The following is a 17,064-nucleotide window of genomic DNA, read 5'->3' as shown; positions in this document are numbered from 1 at the left end:
CACCAGAGCCCAGCCAGCTCTCAGCCGCGGCCGTCGGCGAGGGCTGGCAGGAGCAGAGGGGCCCCACGCTGCCGGGAGAGGGGTGTTAATCCCCTCCGGAGCGGGGAGGAGGTGTGAAGCCGGCGGGCGCTGCCTCCCCGCATGCTCGGCGTGTTAATGAACTGGCACCGTTCTCGCCCACCGGCTATTTTTACCCTGCTCGGCTTGGTTTCGCTCCATCTTTTAGCACTTCCCTCCCCGGCGTCGCGCTGCGCAGCCGGTCCCCGCCGGGAGCACCGGCCGCCGTGCCGTACCGTGCCGGCTGTCCCGTGCCGGGCGATGGGACGGGGGACGCTGGGTGCCGGACACGGGGGGTGGGTGGCTGTGCCGCAGCAAGACCCTGCTCCACGCTTCCCGCCAGCTCGCTGGTCCGAAAGAGCCATCCTGGCACCCGCATGGCCTCCCCGCCTCCATCTCCCTCCCGCTCCCCGTTCCCTCGGGCCCCGCGGGACGCGGTGGGTTTGGCCGGTGGAGGGGATGAGCTCCGGCACCCTCCGCCCTCGCCTGCCCACCCGGCGCTGCCGGCCGCCCGCTCTTCTGCCTCAAAACGTCTCCTCCGTCCCCGTTTCTCAGCTTCTTCCTTCCAGCCCGTCCCCGGCGGCTCCAGCCCAGCACCTCGGCGTGTCTCCTGTCCCGGCGACTAACCGCTCTCCGTCCGTCCATTCATCCCGCTCCTCTCTCCCCTTTCCCTCCCGGCAGGCCGGCGGTGGACGATGCTACTCCTCCTCTCTCTTGCTCTTTCCCGCTCTCTCTCTCTCTCGCTGCCCGCGACCTCCGCCGGTGCATCCCACCGCCCCGGCATCCACGGCTCCCCTGGTGCCTCCTCGCCCAGCAGGCCCCACCACCGGCTCCTCCGCCTTCATTTTTGCTCTGTTTTTAACCTGACTTTGCCTCCCCAGCTACCTCAGGCTCTCCGGTCCTCCCTGGGTGCCGTCCCGCCGGGGCGGGCGAGCCGCGTATGCGTGGGTGTGCGAGAGGGCGGCCGCCCCGTGCCTCCGTCCCCACCGCCCCCAGGTCCCCCCGCAGCGTCTCCATCGGCGCGTGTCTGCGTGTGCTTGGCGTGTCGGTGGGTGTCTCGTGGCATGCGTTGTGGCTTTGCCCGCTGAGCCCGCCGCGACGCCGGGGGCCGTGCCGGCGGCGTGCTGCCCACCGTGATGTGTCCGTGTGTGTGTGTGTGCGTGTCCCGGCAGCGCTGCGCCTGTCGGTCCGTCTGTCGGTTTATCACCGTGTCTCGGCTCAGGCAGGAGCCGCGGTGGGTGGGAGCGTGGGGCGCAGCGTGGGGTGCCTGTCTGTGTGCGCATCCCCTCCCTCTTGGGTCTGTCTGCACCGCAGGAGCCACCCAGGGCTGCCCCATCCCTGCCGCCATGTGCCTGTGTCCCCTCTTGTCCCCGTGCATCGTGGCAGCGCGGCCTCGGTCTGTGCCCGCCCGCCTCCATCGCTGCGCTGTCTGTGTGCCCGCCGCAGCTCCCGGCTGCCCACCCTCTCGCCGGGTCTCTCCCTCCCCGGCACCATGCCCACCGGGAGCCGCCGGCACGGCCCCTCCAGACCCAGCTTCTCCAGCCAGGGTGTGCGGGGACAGCCGGAGCAGCGGTTTTGGCTGCGGGGCACCGGGAGCGGGGGGGGGTCTCGATGGCAGAAGGAAAGGGTGGCGGTTAGCACCGGGCACCGAGCCCACGCCGCAGCACGAAGCGCCCATGGGTCAGCTAAGCACCCGGCCCCGTGCCGGGGTGGAAAGGGGCTGCGCGTGGGTGAGGCGCAGCCAAAGCCGTAGGTGCTGGTGGGAACCGGGTAGCCGCGGGGACGGGCGTCTGTCCCCGGCATCACCGCGGGCTCTGCGGCCACCGGGGTTGGGACGTGGCCGGGGGGACGTGGGACTTGCTGCTGTGCTCTGAGGTGCCGTGCCGCGGGTCCCAGGGCACCGGCTGGCACCCAGCCCTGCCTGGTGGCGGCGTAGGCAGAACCAGTCGCCCGCACCGGCCAGGGTCCCTCTGTGCGGGGAGGCTGGTGGGCTGCAGCGGGTGGCACGCAGCCACCGGCATCACAGCCCCGGGCATTCCCGCAGCCCTGTTCTGCCCGCGTCCCAGCCGGCAGCCTCCATCGGCACAGCCCAGGCGCGGCATCCGCTGGGAGAGGGTGCCCGGGAAGCCCCTCGCTGTCTCGCCCTTGGCTCTCGGCCCCTCTCCTCTAAAAGGCACTGCTTCTCTTTCTCCAGGTTGCCGGCCGGTGGCAAGGCAGTGAACGCGGCGCCGGTGCCCGGGCAGCCACCGCACGATGAGTCCGACCGCAAGACGGAGCCACGCTCCTCCGTCTCCGACCTGGTCAACTCCCTGACCAGTGAGATGCTCATGGTGGGTGGATGGGGTGCACTGGGGATGAGCTCCCCGGGGATGGCATCCCACCCTGGGCACTGCCCCGGTGTCTCCTCCTGCCCGTCCCCCGGCTCTTCCCCACGCCCGCCCTGTGCCACAAGCACTCCGGCACATCGCAGCCAGCTCTGCCAAGTCTCCGTCACAGCCGGGCGCCGCAGCTGGCACAGCTCCGGCTCAGCCGAGGCGATGCGGCCGTCCCCCCAGGGCCGGCGTGAGGGAACGGTGCCGGAGACGTGAGGGACGGGCTGTCAGGAGGAATTTGGCTAATATGCGCTTCTCGTCCCCGGGATGCATGGCGCGGAGCCAGGAGTCGTCTGAGGCGATGGCGGGGAGCTGGGGAGAGGCTGATGCCCTCTGACAGCTCGCGGGGCTGGGGGTCGGGTGCTGGTGTGAACCGAGTTCGGGTGCTGAAACGGGGGGGGGACGGGGATGTGCAGACCCCGCTGGTGGTCCCCCGCCGGCTCCCTGGTGCCGCGCTTACCACCCTTCTCCCCCCAGCTCTCCCCAGGCTCCGAGGACGACGAGGGCCACGATGGCATCAGCCGGGAGAACCTGGGTCGCATCCAGTTCAGCGTCGGCTACAACTTCCAGGAGTCCACTCTGACCGTCAAGATCATGAAGGCGCAGGAGCTGCCGGCCAAGGACTTCAGCGGCACCAGCGACCCCTTTGTCAAGATCTACCTGCTCCCCGACAAGAAGCACAAGTTGGAGACCAAGGTGAAGCGGAAGAACCTCAACCCGCACTGGAACGAGACCTTCCTCTTTGAAGGTAGGGGTTGGGATGGACTGGAGTGGACTGGGGTGGGAGCGGAGCGGTCGTGGGACCCCTCTATCCTCCCTCCTGGGCTGGACCAGCTCAGCTTGAGCTGCCAGCATGGTGGCCATCGGTGATGAGACGGGTTGGCCAAAGCCGTCAAGGCCAGGTTGGAGGTATTTGCTCCGCATCCCATAAACGGGACACGGGGGGAGGATCCTTCCCACCCCAGGAGGCACCCATGGGTGGGTGCACACCTGGGAAATAATCTGCCACCAGCCACTCGTGCCACGGTCTGCTCCCTATCCGCTGCCCTGCTACCAACATCTCCCCATCAGCGCGGGCAGGGCAGGGCAGCGCCGGCACCGGTGCCGGCACCAGGCGCTGCTCGGCACGGCCGTGACGGTTCCTCGTCCCCTCCCTCCGTCTCTGGCACAGGGTTCCCCTACGAGAAAGTGGTGCAGCGGGTGCTGTACCTCCAGGTCCTGGACTATGACCGCTTCAGCCGCAACGACCCCATCGGGGAGGTGTCCATCCCTCTCAACAAGGTGGACCTCACCCAGATGCAGACCTTCTGGAAGGACCTGAAGCCGTGCAGCGACGGCAGCGTAAGGCCCCGCTCCCCCTCCCACCCCCTGGGGACAGTCCTCGAGGGCAGGCTACCCCCTGTCCCTGTGGCGTCCCGATGGGACCACCACCCTCTTGCTACCCCAATGGGGATATTTTCTGCTTTGCGAGAAGGTTTGACACCCGACGGAGAAGTTTCTCTTCCCAAATCTTTATATTAAGGCACTAAGTGGCCCAAAGCCAGTGTCTCATTTTGGGTCAAAACAAGCCATTGCGGGTAGGCCTAAAATGAAAGTTTTCTTTTTTTTCTTGCCTCCAGCAAGACCAGAAAATGTCCCACTGGGGGTGGCCCTGTTTCCTCCCGCCCTGATTTTCCATGCAGCCCCAAAGTCCACCCTTGGGACAGCTCTGGGGTGATCCCAGCCCAGCACCCCGCTCTCGTGGTGGGACATGGGGGCTTTGGGTGTCCCGTCAGGGCTTGGGCTGGGTGCCGCAGCAAGAGGCGGGTGTTTTTTGGGGTGCCCACCTAACGACCTCCCCGGGTCCCGCAGGGAAGCCGTGGGGAGCTGCTGCTGTCGCTGTGCTACAACCCCTCCGCCAACTCCATCGTGGTGAACATCATCAAAGCGCGTAACCTCAAAGCCATGGACATCGGGGGCACGTCAGGTACGAGCTCTGGCTCCTGCCATGCTGGGCTTCGCTGCCCGACGCCCAGCCAGGGCTGAGAGCCTCTCCTCTCCCCCCAGACCCCTACGTGAAGGTGTGGCTGATGTACAAGGACAAGCGGGTGGAGAAGAAGAAGACAGTGGTCATGAAGCGGTGCCTGAACCCCGTCTTCAACGAGTCCTTCGCCTTCGACATCCCTACGGAGCGGCTGCGCGAGACGACCATCGTCATCACCGTCATGGACAAGGACAGGCTGAGCCGCAACGACGTCATCGGCAAGGTGGGTCCCGCGGCTGGGGGGGACCCCAGCAATGTGTCCTGCCGAGGGGTGGCAGCCGGGGGACAGCCAGGTCCCTGCCTGATGGCTACTGGTGCCATCTCAAGCTGGAGGGGAAGGTCGAGCGTGGCGGGGACCCTTCGTGCTGGCTTTCCCCGGCCATCTCCGGTGCCGGCCGCGGTGTGCGGCGGCGAGGACTCACCCCGCACAAGCCGGGAGACGATGCGGTGGCCCCAGTCCAGCGTGGCGATGCCCTGCGCCTTCCACCACGCCATGCTGCGGCACAGCCTGCACCGGGGTGAGCTTCAACCTGCCAAAAGTCTATTTATAGCGAGGCAAAAATCGAAGTGCCTGACGGCTCCCGTGTGCCGCGGCGGCAGGTAGAGCCGGAGCTCCCCCACTGCGCCGCAGCGGCACCGTCCCCGGCTGCGGGAGAGCAGGAACTCAGCCGGGGGGTCCCTGGGGTCCGTGTCTGCCACTGGACAGACCACAGCCCCTGTCCCCGCGCTGGGATTACCCACCGCCTCCCGATGACAGGAACGGAGGAATTCATCCCCTCTCGATTTGATATACTTTAAAACCGCCCAGCTCTCCGCTCGTTAGGGTAACGATGACAAACGAGCGCAGTAATCTCTGTTATTACTGCTCACCGCAGAGAATCGATGATCCCCAAATGCAGCGCTGTGATCAAGCAAACACGTAATTGGGATAAACCTGGGAGGGGGCGGCCACAGCGGCTCGGCACTGTGGGCTGCCGGAGAGGGGCAGAGATGCCGGCGTCCCCGGCGTGGGCACAGCCCAGAGGGGACATCACTGGTGGCACGGGCACGGTTGCGCCCAAAGCCCAATGCCACCCGGCGGGACGGATGGACGGATGGACAGACAGTGCCCACGATGTCTCCGCTTTGCATGAAAGCTGCCGGGAATGTTGCGACACGAGAGCAAAGCGGAGCTGCCGGCGGCGGAGCCGGAGGAGACGAGCGTGCCCTTCACGCCCTGGCCGCCCCACCGTGGCCAGCAGCCTGCTAATCACTTTTGATTGCATAATTAGCAGCGAGCCCCGCTCCGGCGCTGCGATCCGCTTAGCTGGAGCAGCGGCACGGGCTCCCGGAGCTGTCAGCTGCGAGGAGGGTTGGCACGGGCGGTTTTCCGCGTCGCCGTATGGAAAATCGATGGATAAAAATAGCCCAGCGCTGCGCGGAGCCCAGGGCTGGTGCCCACGGCTGGTGGCGCGTGCCTGGGGGAGCAGGGAGGGTAGGAGGTCGGGGGGGGACGAAGGCGGCAGGACTGGGGAGCGGGATGGGGCTGGAGGGGCCGGGAGCGGAGCCGTGGGTCCAAGGGCTGCCTGTTCCCGCAGATCTACCTGTCCTGGAAGAGCGGCCCCGGGGAGGTGAAGCACTGGAAGGACATGATCGCCCGTCCCCGGCAGGCGGTGGCGCAGTGGCACCAGCTGAAAGCCTGAGCACCCCAGGACTGAGGGGCCGGGGTTCCCCCTTCCCAGCCCCCGTCACCCCTCCACAGGGCTCCCGGCGAGGAGCCGAGGGATCGGCGGGACAGCGGTCCGGCTCGCGGGGACCCTGCGGTAGGAGGGGGACGGAGCCCCCCAGCCCCCCGCTTTTGCCTCTCCCTGGTGCTGGGGCGTGGGGGGCACGCAGCCGCCCAGGACCCCCGGCCCAGAAGGGTGCCAGAAGCGATGACCCCCCCCCCATCCCCATCCCCATCCCCACCACCGGGCAGGACTTCTGCGAGTGCTTCCAGCCCCGGTCCCTGGGAGCCCCCCTGCCCCTCCCCAGCCTCCCCCCCCGCCATTTCAGGGGGCCAGGCTGCAGGTGCAAGAGGGACCCCCAACTCCCCTCCCCTTTCAGCTCAATAAAACCTCTCCGAGCCGTCAGCGTCGCCCGAGCGGGGCCGCAGAGCCCCCCCCCCATGCCCTGCCTCATCCCCGCCGCCCTCCCCGAGCCCCCCGGCTGTGCTGGGCTGGCACGGGGCGGGGGGCACCCAGGAGGAGAGGGCAGCCCCCTTCCCCGGGCCAAGGCGCGGGCTCCTGGGATCGGAAGCCATGACACAGTTCGTTAGCCAAAGCAGGCTCATTTGTGCACTGCCTTCAGCCGGGTTTGATGCTTTACTACCGTCTTGGGGCTCGGTGGGAGCGGGAGGTTGATAACCCCGTCTTGGGGGTCATATCCCATGTAGGGACCCCCCCCATCCTGCCCCCAACCCAGCTCTTCCTCCCCCGTTACCCCCACCTTGGGCATGTCCCCACGGGCCAGCCAGGGGACTGGCCTCGAACCAGGCGGTAGCCCCCTCCCAGGGTGGGATGCTGAGCCCCAGAGCATCCCCTTCCAGCCGGGCTGACCCAGGCACCGGGGCTGGTCCGGGACCCCCGTGAGCCCCATACCCAGCCCTGGGTCCCTGGGGGTTAAGAGATGGAGCAAGTGCCATTGTCCCCATCCTGGGCACGTGGCATTCCCGGGGCCAGCCAAGCCTGGCAGGAGCGGTGCCAGCAGCATCCCCACCGTGCCCGTATCTCCCTGTCGGCTCTCCCTCCGGGATGCACGGTGTCGGACCCCTGCCCGCTCCCCAGGGGACAGACCCACCTGGGAGCCCCACGGGGCGCAGGGGCTTGGCGCAGCTCCTTGAGGGGGGGGGGGGGGGTGGGTGACAGATGGGGTCACCCAGCGGCATCGTGTCCTTTGGGTCCTCCCCACCTCCCTACGCTGGCGGGGTCGGCGGTGGCTCGCCGCGATGGACGAGGGTCCTGGCAAGACCACAGCAGCGCTGGGGCGTCCCTTCCCATCCCAAGTGACACCGGTGCCTCTCGGCGTCCCTTTTTTGCACCGGGACTGGCCAAAAGCGAGGACACGGTGGCCAGCATGTGTCCGTGTCCTCCTGGGGGGGCTTCCAGGGTGCCCCACTCGTCCCCATGCCGGGTAAGCAGAGCCCCTCCAGGCTGGCCGGGGTGGGGGCATCGTCAGCCCCCAACCTCGTGGGCTCCCTCTGAACGGAGAGGGGCATCGGCCGAGCCCTCCCGGAGGAGGGGAGAGGTGGGGGCTGCCGCCTCCGCAGCCATCTCAGGTAGGGCACGGCCACCCGTGGGCGCAGGGACACCCAAAGGTGTGCCAGAGCCACCCTGCCTGGCCAAGGGTCCCCCCATCCTCAGTCTTCCTGACACCCCCCCCCCCCCTTCACCCCTCCTGCACCCATGGGGAGGACACCGACACCCCAATGCAGGGTGTCACCGAGCCAACCCCCCCCACCCTGGGTGCCACCGAGGCCACGGGCTGTCCCCTGGGGGGGGCAGTGGGGGGGCTGTGTACAACCGGGAGCCTGGGTTTGGTGAGTGAGTGTGTTTCGCCCCGTCACCGTCGTCGTCCCCGTGCCACCCCGTGTCCCAGCCCGTGTACAGGCACCCCGCGCACCCCGCAATAGGCACGGCTCCGTGGGTGTTAATGCCACCCCGCCGGGCTGCACAGGGTTACGGGGTGCTGGGGTGGGCACCCACTGAGCCCCCAAGGTGCTCCATGGGCTTTCTCCGCTAGTACGGGGCGGGGGGGGAGCCTGCACCAGAACCCCCCCCCAAAAAGTCCTCGGGGTGCCTGGCTGCTTGTTCCTTCTCCTGCCGAGGGGGACATCCCTGTCCCCCCCGGGGGCCATGGGGGGGGACAAGCCACTTGGGGACACAGTGGCAGCGGGACCGTCCCATGGCTGCAGCCGGGAAGGGTTCGCCAGCCCCCGCAGTCCCTCTTTAGACGATTTTGGACAATCTGGAGAGAAGTCATAATACTGCTACTACAGTAATAATAATGCTTTTAGGGACATTTGTATTTTTATCATATTCTCTCTTTTTTTAACATAAAAGAAGAGATTTACATGCCTGGGGAAGGGGCTGGAGCCGAGGGGTGGCAGGACCAGGGCACCCCAAGGTCGGGCACTGCGGCGGGCTGTGCCGGGGCCCCCCGAGCTGCGGGGGCTCCCCGTGGGCAGGGGCAGCCCAAGTGCCGGCGGGGCTGTGCCAAGCTGGGTACCCACCCGTCGCCCCTCGGGCACCTCGCTCCTCCGGGAAGGATTTCTTGTCTGCGGTCGGCTCCCCGGGGCTTGTGTGTTCATTTTTAACTCTAGAGCTCTTAGCCGTTATCTTGTTCAGGTATCTCTCTTCTTCATGTGATGGTAACATCCAACTGGTGTGTAAAATACAGAAAAACAGGAAAAAAAAAAAAAGACAAAAAAAAAAAAAAAAAAAGACAAAAAAAAATCAAGACAAAAGCCCAGACCGGCTGACAAGCAGCTGGAGCAAAGGGATGCCCGGCTGGCGATGCCACCCCGCTGCCGGTGGCTTTGCTGCGTGGGGGTGGCCGTGGCGGGCTGCCCCCTTTTCTAATAACGGCAGCAGAGGCCGGGGCTGGCGCCGCTGGGGAGGCTGGAGGGCGAGGGCCGGGGCGCGCGGGTCGGGGCGCCTTCTTTGCAGAATCCTATTTTTGGGGAGCGGGGCCCCTCGTTTTCTGGAGGCAGCCCCTGTTCTCGGTAATAAAGGACAGTCAGTAACTGCCAGCGTGACTCGTCTCTGGGCTCGGGGGGATGTGGGGGATGGCTCCTGCGCTCCCCCAGCAGCTGTACCCACGGCAAGCGCTGGTCCGAGTGGGGACAGGGGTCAGTGTCACCTGCACCTGGCTGAGCATCCCTCCCCAGCACGGAGCATCCCCCCCAGACTGAGAATGCCCCCAGCACTGAGCATCCCACCCCCGGCACCAAGCATCCCACCCCCGGCACCATGCATCCCCCGCAGCATTGAGCATCCCACCCCAGGCATTAAGCATCCCCCCAGCACTGAGCATCCCTCCCCAGCACCGATCACCCCCCCACCGCATGCACAAGGAGAGGGGAGGATGGGACAGGCCATGCCTGAGGTCCCCCTAGAGGAGGGGGCACATGCCAAGGGGGTGACAAAACACTCTGAAGGGTCCCTGCAAAGGGAGGGGACAAGGAAAGCCACTTGGCCAACCTGCAAGGGCTGCAGGGTTGGGGCTGCTAACGAGGGCAGTTAACGAGGGCAATTAATGAGGGTTCATTAAGAGCAGCCCTAGCAAGAAGCTCTTCCTCAAGGTGAGGTGCCTTCAAGCGGTGGTTCTGCTGGGAGGTGATTCCCAGGAGCGTACTGGGACCCTGCCCAGATTTGGGGTGCCAATGGGGGCTTTTGGGGGGTCCCCAGCCTGCACTGAGCTGGGTGACGCAGCCAGCGGGTCCCAGTGGGCAGCAATTGGGCCAGAAGGGTGAGTGGTCATCCCAGCAGGGCAGGGGTGTGCTGGGGGCGGTTGGGCTGGGTCCCTGGGGGGTGACGTGCTGGGTAGGGACCGGAATATGGCTCTGGGGTGGGGGACCATGTCCTGGGCAGATGCCTGTTGGTGATGCAGGGGGCACGTGGCTGCCTGGGAATCCGGGGTGCTGGCTGGCACCGCAAAGGCTCAAGTGGCTGTGTTAAATAATTCACTGCAGGCTGGTCTTGAATAAATAAAAGAAACTCTAAACGAGGGGATGGCGGGAGAGCTGTGTCCTCCAGACCCAGGATAGCATCCCTCTGGATCTGCCTTTCGGGCACTGGGGTGCAGTGTTAGAGGTGGCTGGTAGCAGCAGGGGGATAAGGCTGCCCCCTGACCGGCTCCTGCATCCCGGCGGAGGGTAGGTTGCTGCTGCTTGAACCCATTCACACTCTGGTTTATGCCTAGCTGAGCCAAACCTGGAGATTTTGGCAGCAACAAGCTACCAACGGCATCGGTGCCGCTGAGCCTGGCTGCTGTCTGGGCTGCGTTACACCAGAGCTGGGTTTCTTTTATCATGCTACATCTTTGAACGCAGCAAAAAGAAAATACACTTGGCTCCGTGCAGCGATCCTGGTGCTCCTGTTGCACAGAGCCGGTCCGAGGTGCAGCGATCCCTGAGCCCCTTCCTTTGTGTTTGCAGCCAGCAGGAGCAGATGGAAATAGCAGCGTGATCCCAGCTGCGGCGAGGCCACAAACCGTCGTACGCGGGGATGGGAGAGTAGGCAGGGATATATATAGAGACAGACGTATGGATGATGCACTGCGCACACGCCTCGCCGGGTGCTGGGGCTCGACGATGCCAGCGTCCCCGAAATACTTGTGCATAGCAGAAACCTGTGAGGCTTCCACAGACTGCAGCAGCTCCTGGCCCTCATGTCACCACGGCGATTGCCACCGGTGCCATGCCTGGACCCTGACCAGCTCCTTCCCCAGCAGGAGTGTGAAACCCAGGGCTGTAAAAGGCTGTGGTGGTGGGAAAAGGCTGCAGGGAGTCAGGGACCCCCCTGCCTGGATGTCAGAGCTTCTGGATCTGGAACCCTGCTGTGGTGGCACCCAGGGCCACCTGTACCCCTCACCCTGTTGAGCACAGACTGGCTGGCAGGGGTCTGCACAGAGCTGGCAGCAGCAGATGGGTTGTACCAGGCAGAAAAGGACGTCTTGCTTGGAGCGGGATCTCGGAGTCCTGTGGGTCTCTGCCAGGGCCAGCACCCTGTTGGGATGATGGATAATTACCTGCTGATTAGCAGCAGTGTCTCCCCAGGCAAAGCAGCAGCACCCCAGATCGATGGCAGGACCCCTGGGGGCTGGGAGCTACCCGTTGCTGTGCCCAGCACCCTAGGGTGCCCCATGCCAGGATGCTCTGCCTGCTACAAGCCACAACGATGAAGGCTTCCCTGCGTGGCAGGAGGGACCGGCAGCCTGGACCTGTCCCCCTATGACCAGACCCGAACCCAAGGGGGAAGAGCAAGCCAAGCTCCTGCCAAGCCCCAAATCCACTGTCCACAAGTGGGAATGGAAATGAGGCCTCGTTACCGCTGGAAAGGCAAGGGATTCGTCAGCCTCTGCTGCCAGAGGGACCGGCAAGGACAGGCCCTGCGTATCCTGCAGATGAGGATGCTCCACCACGTCTAAAATAGCCACAGTTCCCGCTGTGGAGCAGGGAGTGTGGGGGGGGAAAGCCGGGTAGCATCCACCCTGCCAGCGCGGGAGAGGATGTGGCAGGAGTGCTGGCTGCCTCCCAGCCACCAAACCCCTCGCAATTAAAAGCGGATGCGCGGTCTAAAACCTCCAGCAAGCCCCAGCCCTCGGAGGGAGCATTCGGTGCTGGTGCAGCCGAGCTTCCCTGCCGCACCGGGATGGCTCAGTGGTGAGCAGGAGCATGGCTTGGAGACAGGCGGAGGAAAAAAGGACTCCCTCAAATGTCACAAATAAGAGGAGCTGAAGATCTTGCACCAAGACGTGTTGCTGCATTTTGAGCGGCTCCCAAACACGCCCTTCCCTGCTGCAGCCCCCCGGAGAACAGACCCCGTCACTCTTCTCTCACACCAGGTTTTCTTGGGTTTGTGCTTTTTATTGCTTGAGTTTGGTACAGATGGTGCTCAGGGAGGAGAAGAGGAAGAAGGCAGCAGCCCTCGCTTTAGTGCCTGTTTTGGGGCAGACAGAGCCAGAGCTGGGGCTCCTCTCCTAGTACAGAGGCAAAACCCTTTCCAGGCTTGAGACAGGCAGCGCTTGTGCCCAGGCAGTTTCCATCAGCTTTTTCTCAAATCTGATGCCCGGAGGAGCCCAGCGGAGACCTCTCTCTCCCCTAGCCTAATTCCAGCAGCAGGACAGGGATCTCAGGGGTGAGAAGGGGTCTGTCTGTACCTTTGCTCTCAAACCTTGCTGCTCTTCAGGGTGATGGGGTTCATGTGGAATGGATGCAAACGGCACTGCTTTTCCCTGTCCTGCCCCACGGAGCCAGGAGCAAAGGACGCACGTGCAGGTGGCAGGGCAGCTGCAATGTGTGGTAGGAAGGTCCCTGTGCTTGTGGGCAGGCATCATGGGGACGCCTGGCTGCACCATGCTGCCCACCAGGGCCTGTCCAGCAGGCAAGTGGGGTCTGTGGGGTCACCCGTCATGGCAGAGGGCCGTTTCCCCCATCCAAGGCACCCTGCAGTTACATGGGATGCTCTAAGGTGGACTTGTGGATCCTGATGGTGACCCACAAGCCCTGCAGATCCAGGAGGCAGCTCTTTGCCTTCCAGATTGGGAGATGCTGGTACTCGGACCATGTGTTTTCCTTTGCATGGAGGCTGTCAGCTTCCTTCTTCCCCAGTCCTAGCTGGGAGATGGTGGTCTTCAGGAGCCCAGTGGAGCCTCCCCATCCCCCTGCGGTGCATCCCTGTGGGTGTCTGCCTGCAGCATGGCAGCTCAGGTTTCCCCAGGGGAGCCCGGCAGGGCTGCAAAGCTGCCTTCCCCATCCTCCAGCAGTGGGGAGCCATCCTCGGCGGCTGCCGGTGGGGCCTCGGTGCCTTCCTCTTCCTCTTCTTCCTCCTGGTGCTGGAGGCTCTGCAGGCGTTCCTGCCGCGCCTCCATGAACTCCTGCGCCCCGTCGCCCACCAGCTGAACGGCATCCCCCACGCAAGGCAGCTGCCGGACGGGGTTGTGGTCGTAGGAGAGGAGGCGCAGGGAGGAGAGGCAGGCCAGGTCAGGAAAGCGGGCGATGCGATTGCGGTCCAGGTCGAGGACGCGGAGGTGGACCATGCGCAGCAGGACGGCGGGGAACTCCTCGAACCGATTCCCGTAGAGCCAGAGTCCCCTCAAACCCTCCATGCGAGGCAACCCGGCGGGCAGGCGGGTCAGGCGGTTGTCTCCCAGCTGCAGGCTGCGGAGGTCGGGCAGGCGCAGGAGGGCTCGGGGGAAGCGGGCGAGGAAATTGCCCTCCAGCCAGAGGCAGCGCAGGCTCTGCAGGCGGGCGAAGGCGGGCGGCAGCCCCTGCAGCCCGTTGCGGCCTAGGTAGAGGTAGGCCAAGCGGGGCAGGCGGCACAAGGCCTCGGGCACCTCCAGCAACTCGTTGCCGTCCAGGGCCAAGGTGCGGAGGTGCCGTAGGGCCGCCAGCTCGGCCGGCACTTCCCGCAACCCCGTCCCGCTCAGGTAAAGCTTCCGTAACCCCCGTTGGGCCCAAAGGGCCGCCGGGATCCGTCCTCCCCGCACCTCCAGGCGTTGCTCGATGCCCTCCGGCCCTTCGGCCGCCGCCGTCGCTCCGCGCCCCGCCGAGCCGCCGCTCCCCATCCCCGCCGCCGCCGTTGGCATGGCAACCCGCCGCAGCCAATGGGAGAGGGGGGGCGGGGCCCCACGGGAGGGTCCTCCCGTCGGGGCACCTGGGTGGAGGCCACGCCCAACCGCGTGGCCACGCCCCCCGGCCGGGCTCGGCCCCGCCCCGCGCTACCCCACCCTTGCCACGCCCGTGCCCCCGCCCTGACGCTTTTCTTGCCCTGTACTGTCGTGTCGTCCCCGTCCCCCCCCCCCCCCCCCCGGCAGCACCTCCTCGCCCCCCTCTCCCACCCCTTCGCCCTGCCCCTGCCCGGCCAGACCCTCCACAGCCTGGGGGCAGCGTTTCCCAGGGTGGGGGTCCCTCTGTGATCTGGGACACCCCCCCCAAAGGGAGGTGTTACAAGCCCCCCCTCCCACCCCGGCGCACTTTCGCACCCCACGAAGCCTGGTTGCGCGCCCCGTGGCCGGGGAAGGTACGGACGAAGACCCCAGGGGACCCCCATGCCACAGCTGCCCATCGTGTTGGGTCCTGCCGGACAGGCTGGGGCTCTTCCTCCTCCTCCTCCTCCTCCTCCTCCTCCTCCTTTTCCTCCCGCTGCCCACCCCAGCCAGCCCTGCCTGGTTTTTCCCTGCCGCAAATCAGCTGTGTCATCCCAAAGCCGGCATGGAAAGCCGGGCTCGTACAGCCCTCCAGCGGCTGCCGGCCAGGCGGCACCCCCGCCCGCCCCCCCCGCCCCCGCAAATCCTCCTGCCAGCCTTCGGGGTGCAGGCAGCCCCCAAAATAAAGGCCGGGGCCAGCCGCAGCCCCTCCACGGTGTCTCGAAGAGCCAAAGGTGACGATGGCATTGTGCCCAGGAAGACTGTTTGGGGTCTTTATTTCTCCATGCGCTCCCAGGGACTGGGGGGGCCCCAAAGAACTGGGACCTACCGCTGAGGCTGAGAGTCCCGGGGGGGCCACACCAGGAGGTGGCCAGTGATGTCCCCCAGCCCGGTGGGGTGGTTGTTGGTGCTGAAGCCGCTGGGGCGCTGGGGCTGGATGCCCCCCATGGGTCTCACCATCCAGGTCGGACCCTGCGAACACCAGGCTGGAAAATCCAGGAGGGACAGGGTGGTGAAGCTGGAGCCCCCCACTTATCCCCCTAGGGTCACCCCAAACTCACCTGGTGCTGCAGGGGACAGGTTCGGGTGGGGGGTCACATACTGGCCGTGGTTAATGGTGAACTCCAATGGATCCTGGGGGGATGGAGGTGGGTTGGGTGCATGGTCCTGCAGGGACGGGGACGAGGCCATGCCTGCACCCACCTTCTTGCCAGCACCCTGCTGTCCCAGCGGGCTGACCTGGGTCACTCAGGGTGCCTGCAGCCCTTGGGAGACAAGTGGGATGGGGTGGCCCACCACAGGCAAGCCCTGTGTGGGGATAGTGGATGAGGACAGGGAGGGCACATGGGGACGGGCAATGGGATGGGGTCCCGCTCACCACCGTGCCCAGGCAGCCTGGCACCTCCCGGCTGAACCCGTTGCCTCTCTCGGAGCCCACCGGCAGTGCCGGGAGTGTCTCGCCGCACTGCCAGAGGATGGAGATGTGGGTGGGACACACGTGTCCCCTGCCCCGCACCCTAGCCCTGTCCGCTGGGGGGGGAGGGGGGGCTCACCTCGCCACCCCCTCCCCTCGCCCCACTTACATGGCTGCGCACAGAGGGCAGGTAATCCGTTGCAGTGATGCTAACACCGAGCTGTGGAAGAGCAAAATTGTCCCTTGGGGTACAAAGGGGGTGAGGGGCTGGTGGGGGACAAGGGATCTGGTGGGGCAGGGGCTCACAGGCTGGGCTGGCAGGACTGGCAGGATGCTGTCGCTCCTTGGGGTGGCCCTGGTGAAGCCCGACTGCTCCTTGGCACCGATGGTCGTCTTCTGCAGGACATCTGCGGGGAGCAGATGGGGCAGGGAGGGAGCCCCACTGTCCCTGTCCCCAGCCCAGCCTGTGCGTGGACCCTGGAGCCAGCCATGGCATTACCCAGTGTCACGGCCCCTGCCTGTCCCCCTGTGTTTGGGGGTGGGCAAGGGTGGGTGATGTAGGGCAGGGCAGGCCTCCAACCCCCCCAAAACCTCCTGGGGTCGGACCTAGTCCTGGGATCACTGACACCCCAAAACCTCCTGGGGACAGAGCTGGCCCCAGCACCACCGACACCCCCAAAACCATACCTGGCTGGGCAGGACCGGCGCGGCGGCTCTCTGTGCCATGCTCCCTGGATGCTCTGGGGGGCCCTGGAGAAGCCGCGTGTGCTGGGGAGTCACCGCCCCGGTGTGGGGGCAGGAAAAGGGAGGACTCTTGGAGGTACCCACTTTCCGGCTGGTGGACGTGCCGGGGCAGCAGGCTCCGGCCATCGGGGAGCAAAAAGGGCTTGAAGTGCTCAGTGGTGGTGGATGTGGCAGTGTCCTGGCAGTGGCTGTGGTGGGAGGCCAGCGTGGCTGTGACAGCATGGTCCCAAAAATTGCCCCCCCCCCCCCCCCCTCCACTCGCAGCAGGGGTACCTACCCCTCTGCTGCACTGCGCAGGCAGAGCAGGCAGGAGATGGCCGAGTGGTTGTTGGACACATAGCCGGTGCTGGTGTGGTGGCCGAGGCAGGGATGGAAACGCGGCTGGCCTGGGTGGCAGCAGGGAGAGGGGGCTTAGTCATGGGAACGAGCCCCCGCACACCTTTGGGGAGGGCTTCGGGACCCCCTACCGTAGGCCACCGCGTAGCTCGTGGCATAGAAGTTCATGAGGTCGGCGCTTCCCCCGGTGCGTGCCTTCACCGAGGGGGAGACGATGCCCAGCCCCGCGGCAGGAGAGTCCTGCAACAGGGACCGTAGCTTAGTGCGGGGGCAGAAAAAGACAGGCAGACGCCATGGGAGGGCTGTCCCAGAGCAGCTCCCTGCCTGCCCGGTGGCACGGGTGGCTGTGGAACATCTCCCACGGAAGCGGACCTTGGGATGGTGACGCTGTCTCCTGGTAACTGCGGTGCAGTGACATATGGGGACCTCGGTCACAGAGAGTGTCACCGCTGCCTGGGGACCCTTTGCCCAGCTGGGACACCCCGCAGACGGCACCGGAGAGCAGGATGCCCCACTTCAAACTCCTGCGGAGGGAGCCACAGCCCCCCGGGTGTGGGGCCACCTCCCCCAGGCCCCCAGAAAAAAGAGTTTCAGAGGGACAGGAGGAAGTTTGAGACAGCGGTGAGCTGGCACATGCCAGAGCAAGCTTGGATTGCTGCCGTCTCCCCTGAGCACCCGTTCCAACGCCGCCAAAGAGCAGAGCCCTGAGCTCACCAGGCAGTAGGAGCGGC

General features: G+C 65.9%; 3 protein-coding genes across 10 annotated transcripts in view; 1 reads left to right on the top strand and 2 right to left on the bottom strand.

Annotated features, from left to right (window-relative positions):
• SYT7 (synaptotagmin 7) overlaps window positions 1–6,943 on the top strand; it is a 31,705-nt gene extending 24,762 nt beyond the window's left edge. For all 6 annotated transcript variants that reach the window (XM_049820335.1, XM_049820332.1, XM_049820334.1 and 3 more), the window contains 6 exons: window positions 2,252–2,387; window positions 2,907–3,177; window positions 3,601–3,770; window positions 4,281–4,395; window positions 4,476–4,675; window positions 6,030–6,943. In XM_049820335.1, the coding sequence (XP_049676292.1) occupies window positions 2,252–2,387; window positions 2,907–3,177; window positions 3,601–3,770; window positions 4,281–4,395; window positions 4,476–4,675; window positions 6,030–6,134 (997 nt within the window). In that variant the 3' untranslated portion in view covers window positions 6,135–6,943. The remainder of the gene's footprint in view (window positions 1–2,251; window positions 2,388–2,906; window positions 3,178–3,600; window positions 3,771–4,280; window positions 4,396–4,475; window positions 4,676–6,029) is intronic.
• Window positions 6,944–12,323: 5,380 nt separating this feature from the next.
• LRRC10B (leucine rich repeat containing 10B) lies at window positions 12,324–13,758 on the bottom strand. The gene has a single exon (XM_049820384.1). The coding sequence runs from the start codon at window positions 13,756–13,758 to the stop codon at window positions 12,898–12,900; it is 861 nt and encodes a 286-aa protein (XP_049676341.1). The 3' UTR covers window positions 12,324–12,897.
• An 899-nt stretch (window positions 13,759–14,657) lies between these two features.
• Window positions 14,658–17,054, bottom strand: PPP1R32 (protein phosphatase 1 regulatory subunit 32). 3 transcript variants are annotated; one of them, XM_049820362.1, is made up of 7 exons: window positions 16,706–17,054; window positions 16,465–16,573; window positions 15,941–16,383; window positions 15,423–15,730; window positions 15,218–15,304; window positions 14,901–14,973; window positions 14,658–14,825 (listed from the first exon to the last, which is right to left on the bottom strand). In XM_049820362.1, the coding sequence occupies exons 1-7, from the start codon at window positions 16,749–16,751 to the stop codon at window positions 14,665–14,667; spliced, it is 1,227 nt and encodes a 408-aa protein (XP_049676319.1). In that variant the 5' UTR covers window positions 16,752–17,054; the 3' UTR covers window positions 14,658–14,664. The 3 variants fall into 3 exon arrangements, with proteins under 3 accessions (XP_049676319.1, XP_049676320.1, XP_049676321.1); XM_049820363.1 differs by having other exon boundaries at window positions 14,716–15,304; window positions 15,423–15,473; window positions 15,560–15,660; XM_049820364.1 differs by lacking the exons at window positions 14,658–14,825; window positions 14,901–14,973 and adding an exon at window positions 15,016–15,104.
• Window positions 17,055–17,064: the final 10 nt, after the last annotated feature.

This window comes from Accipiter gentilis, chromosome 17 (assembly GCF_929443795.1).
Source record: "Accipiter gentilis chromosome 17, bAccGen1.1, whole genome shotgun sequence".
Lineage (NCBI taxonomy): Eukaryota > Metazoa > Chordata > Aves > Accipitriformes > Accipitridae > Astur > Astur gentilis.
The sequence above is the reverse complement of the archived record's forward strand: the minus strand, read 5'-3'. Positions and strand labels throughout refer to the sequence as shown.

Bases quoted from the DNA above. Each gene is read 5' to 3' on its own strand.
- LRRC10B (XM_049820384.1), bottom strand. From the start codon at position 13,758: ATGGGGAGCGGCGGCTCGGCGGGGCGCGGAGCGACGGCGGCGGCCGAA.
- PPP1R32 (XM_049820362.1), bottom strand. From the start codon at position 16,751: ATGTCACTGCACCGCAGTTACCAGGAGACAGCGTCACCATCCCAAG. The intron at 16,384-16,464 runs GTAGGGGGTCCC...GCTGCCACCCAG, and splicing joins GAGCTACGCGGTGGCCTACG to GCCAGCCGCGTTTCCATCCC. The intron at 15,731-15,940 runs GTATGGTTTTGG...GGCTGGCTCCAG, and splicing joins CGCCGGTCCTGCCCAGCCAG to GGTCCACGCACAGGCTGGGC.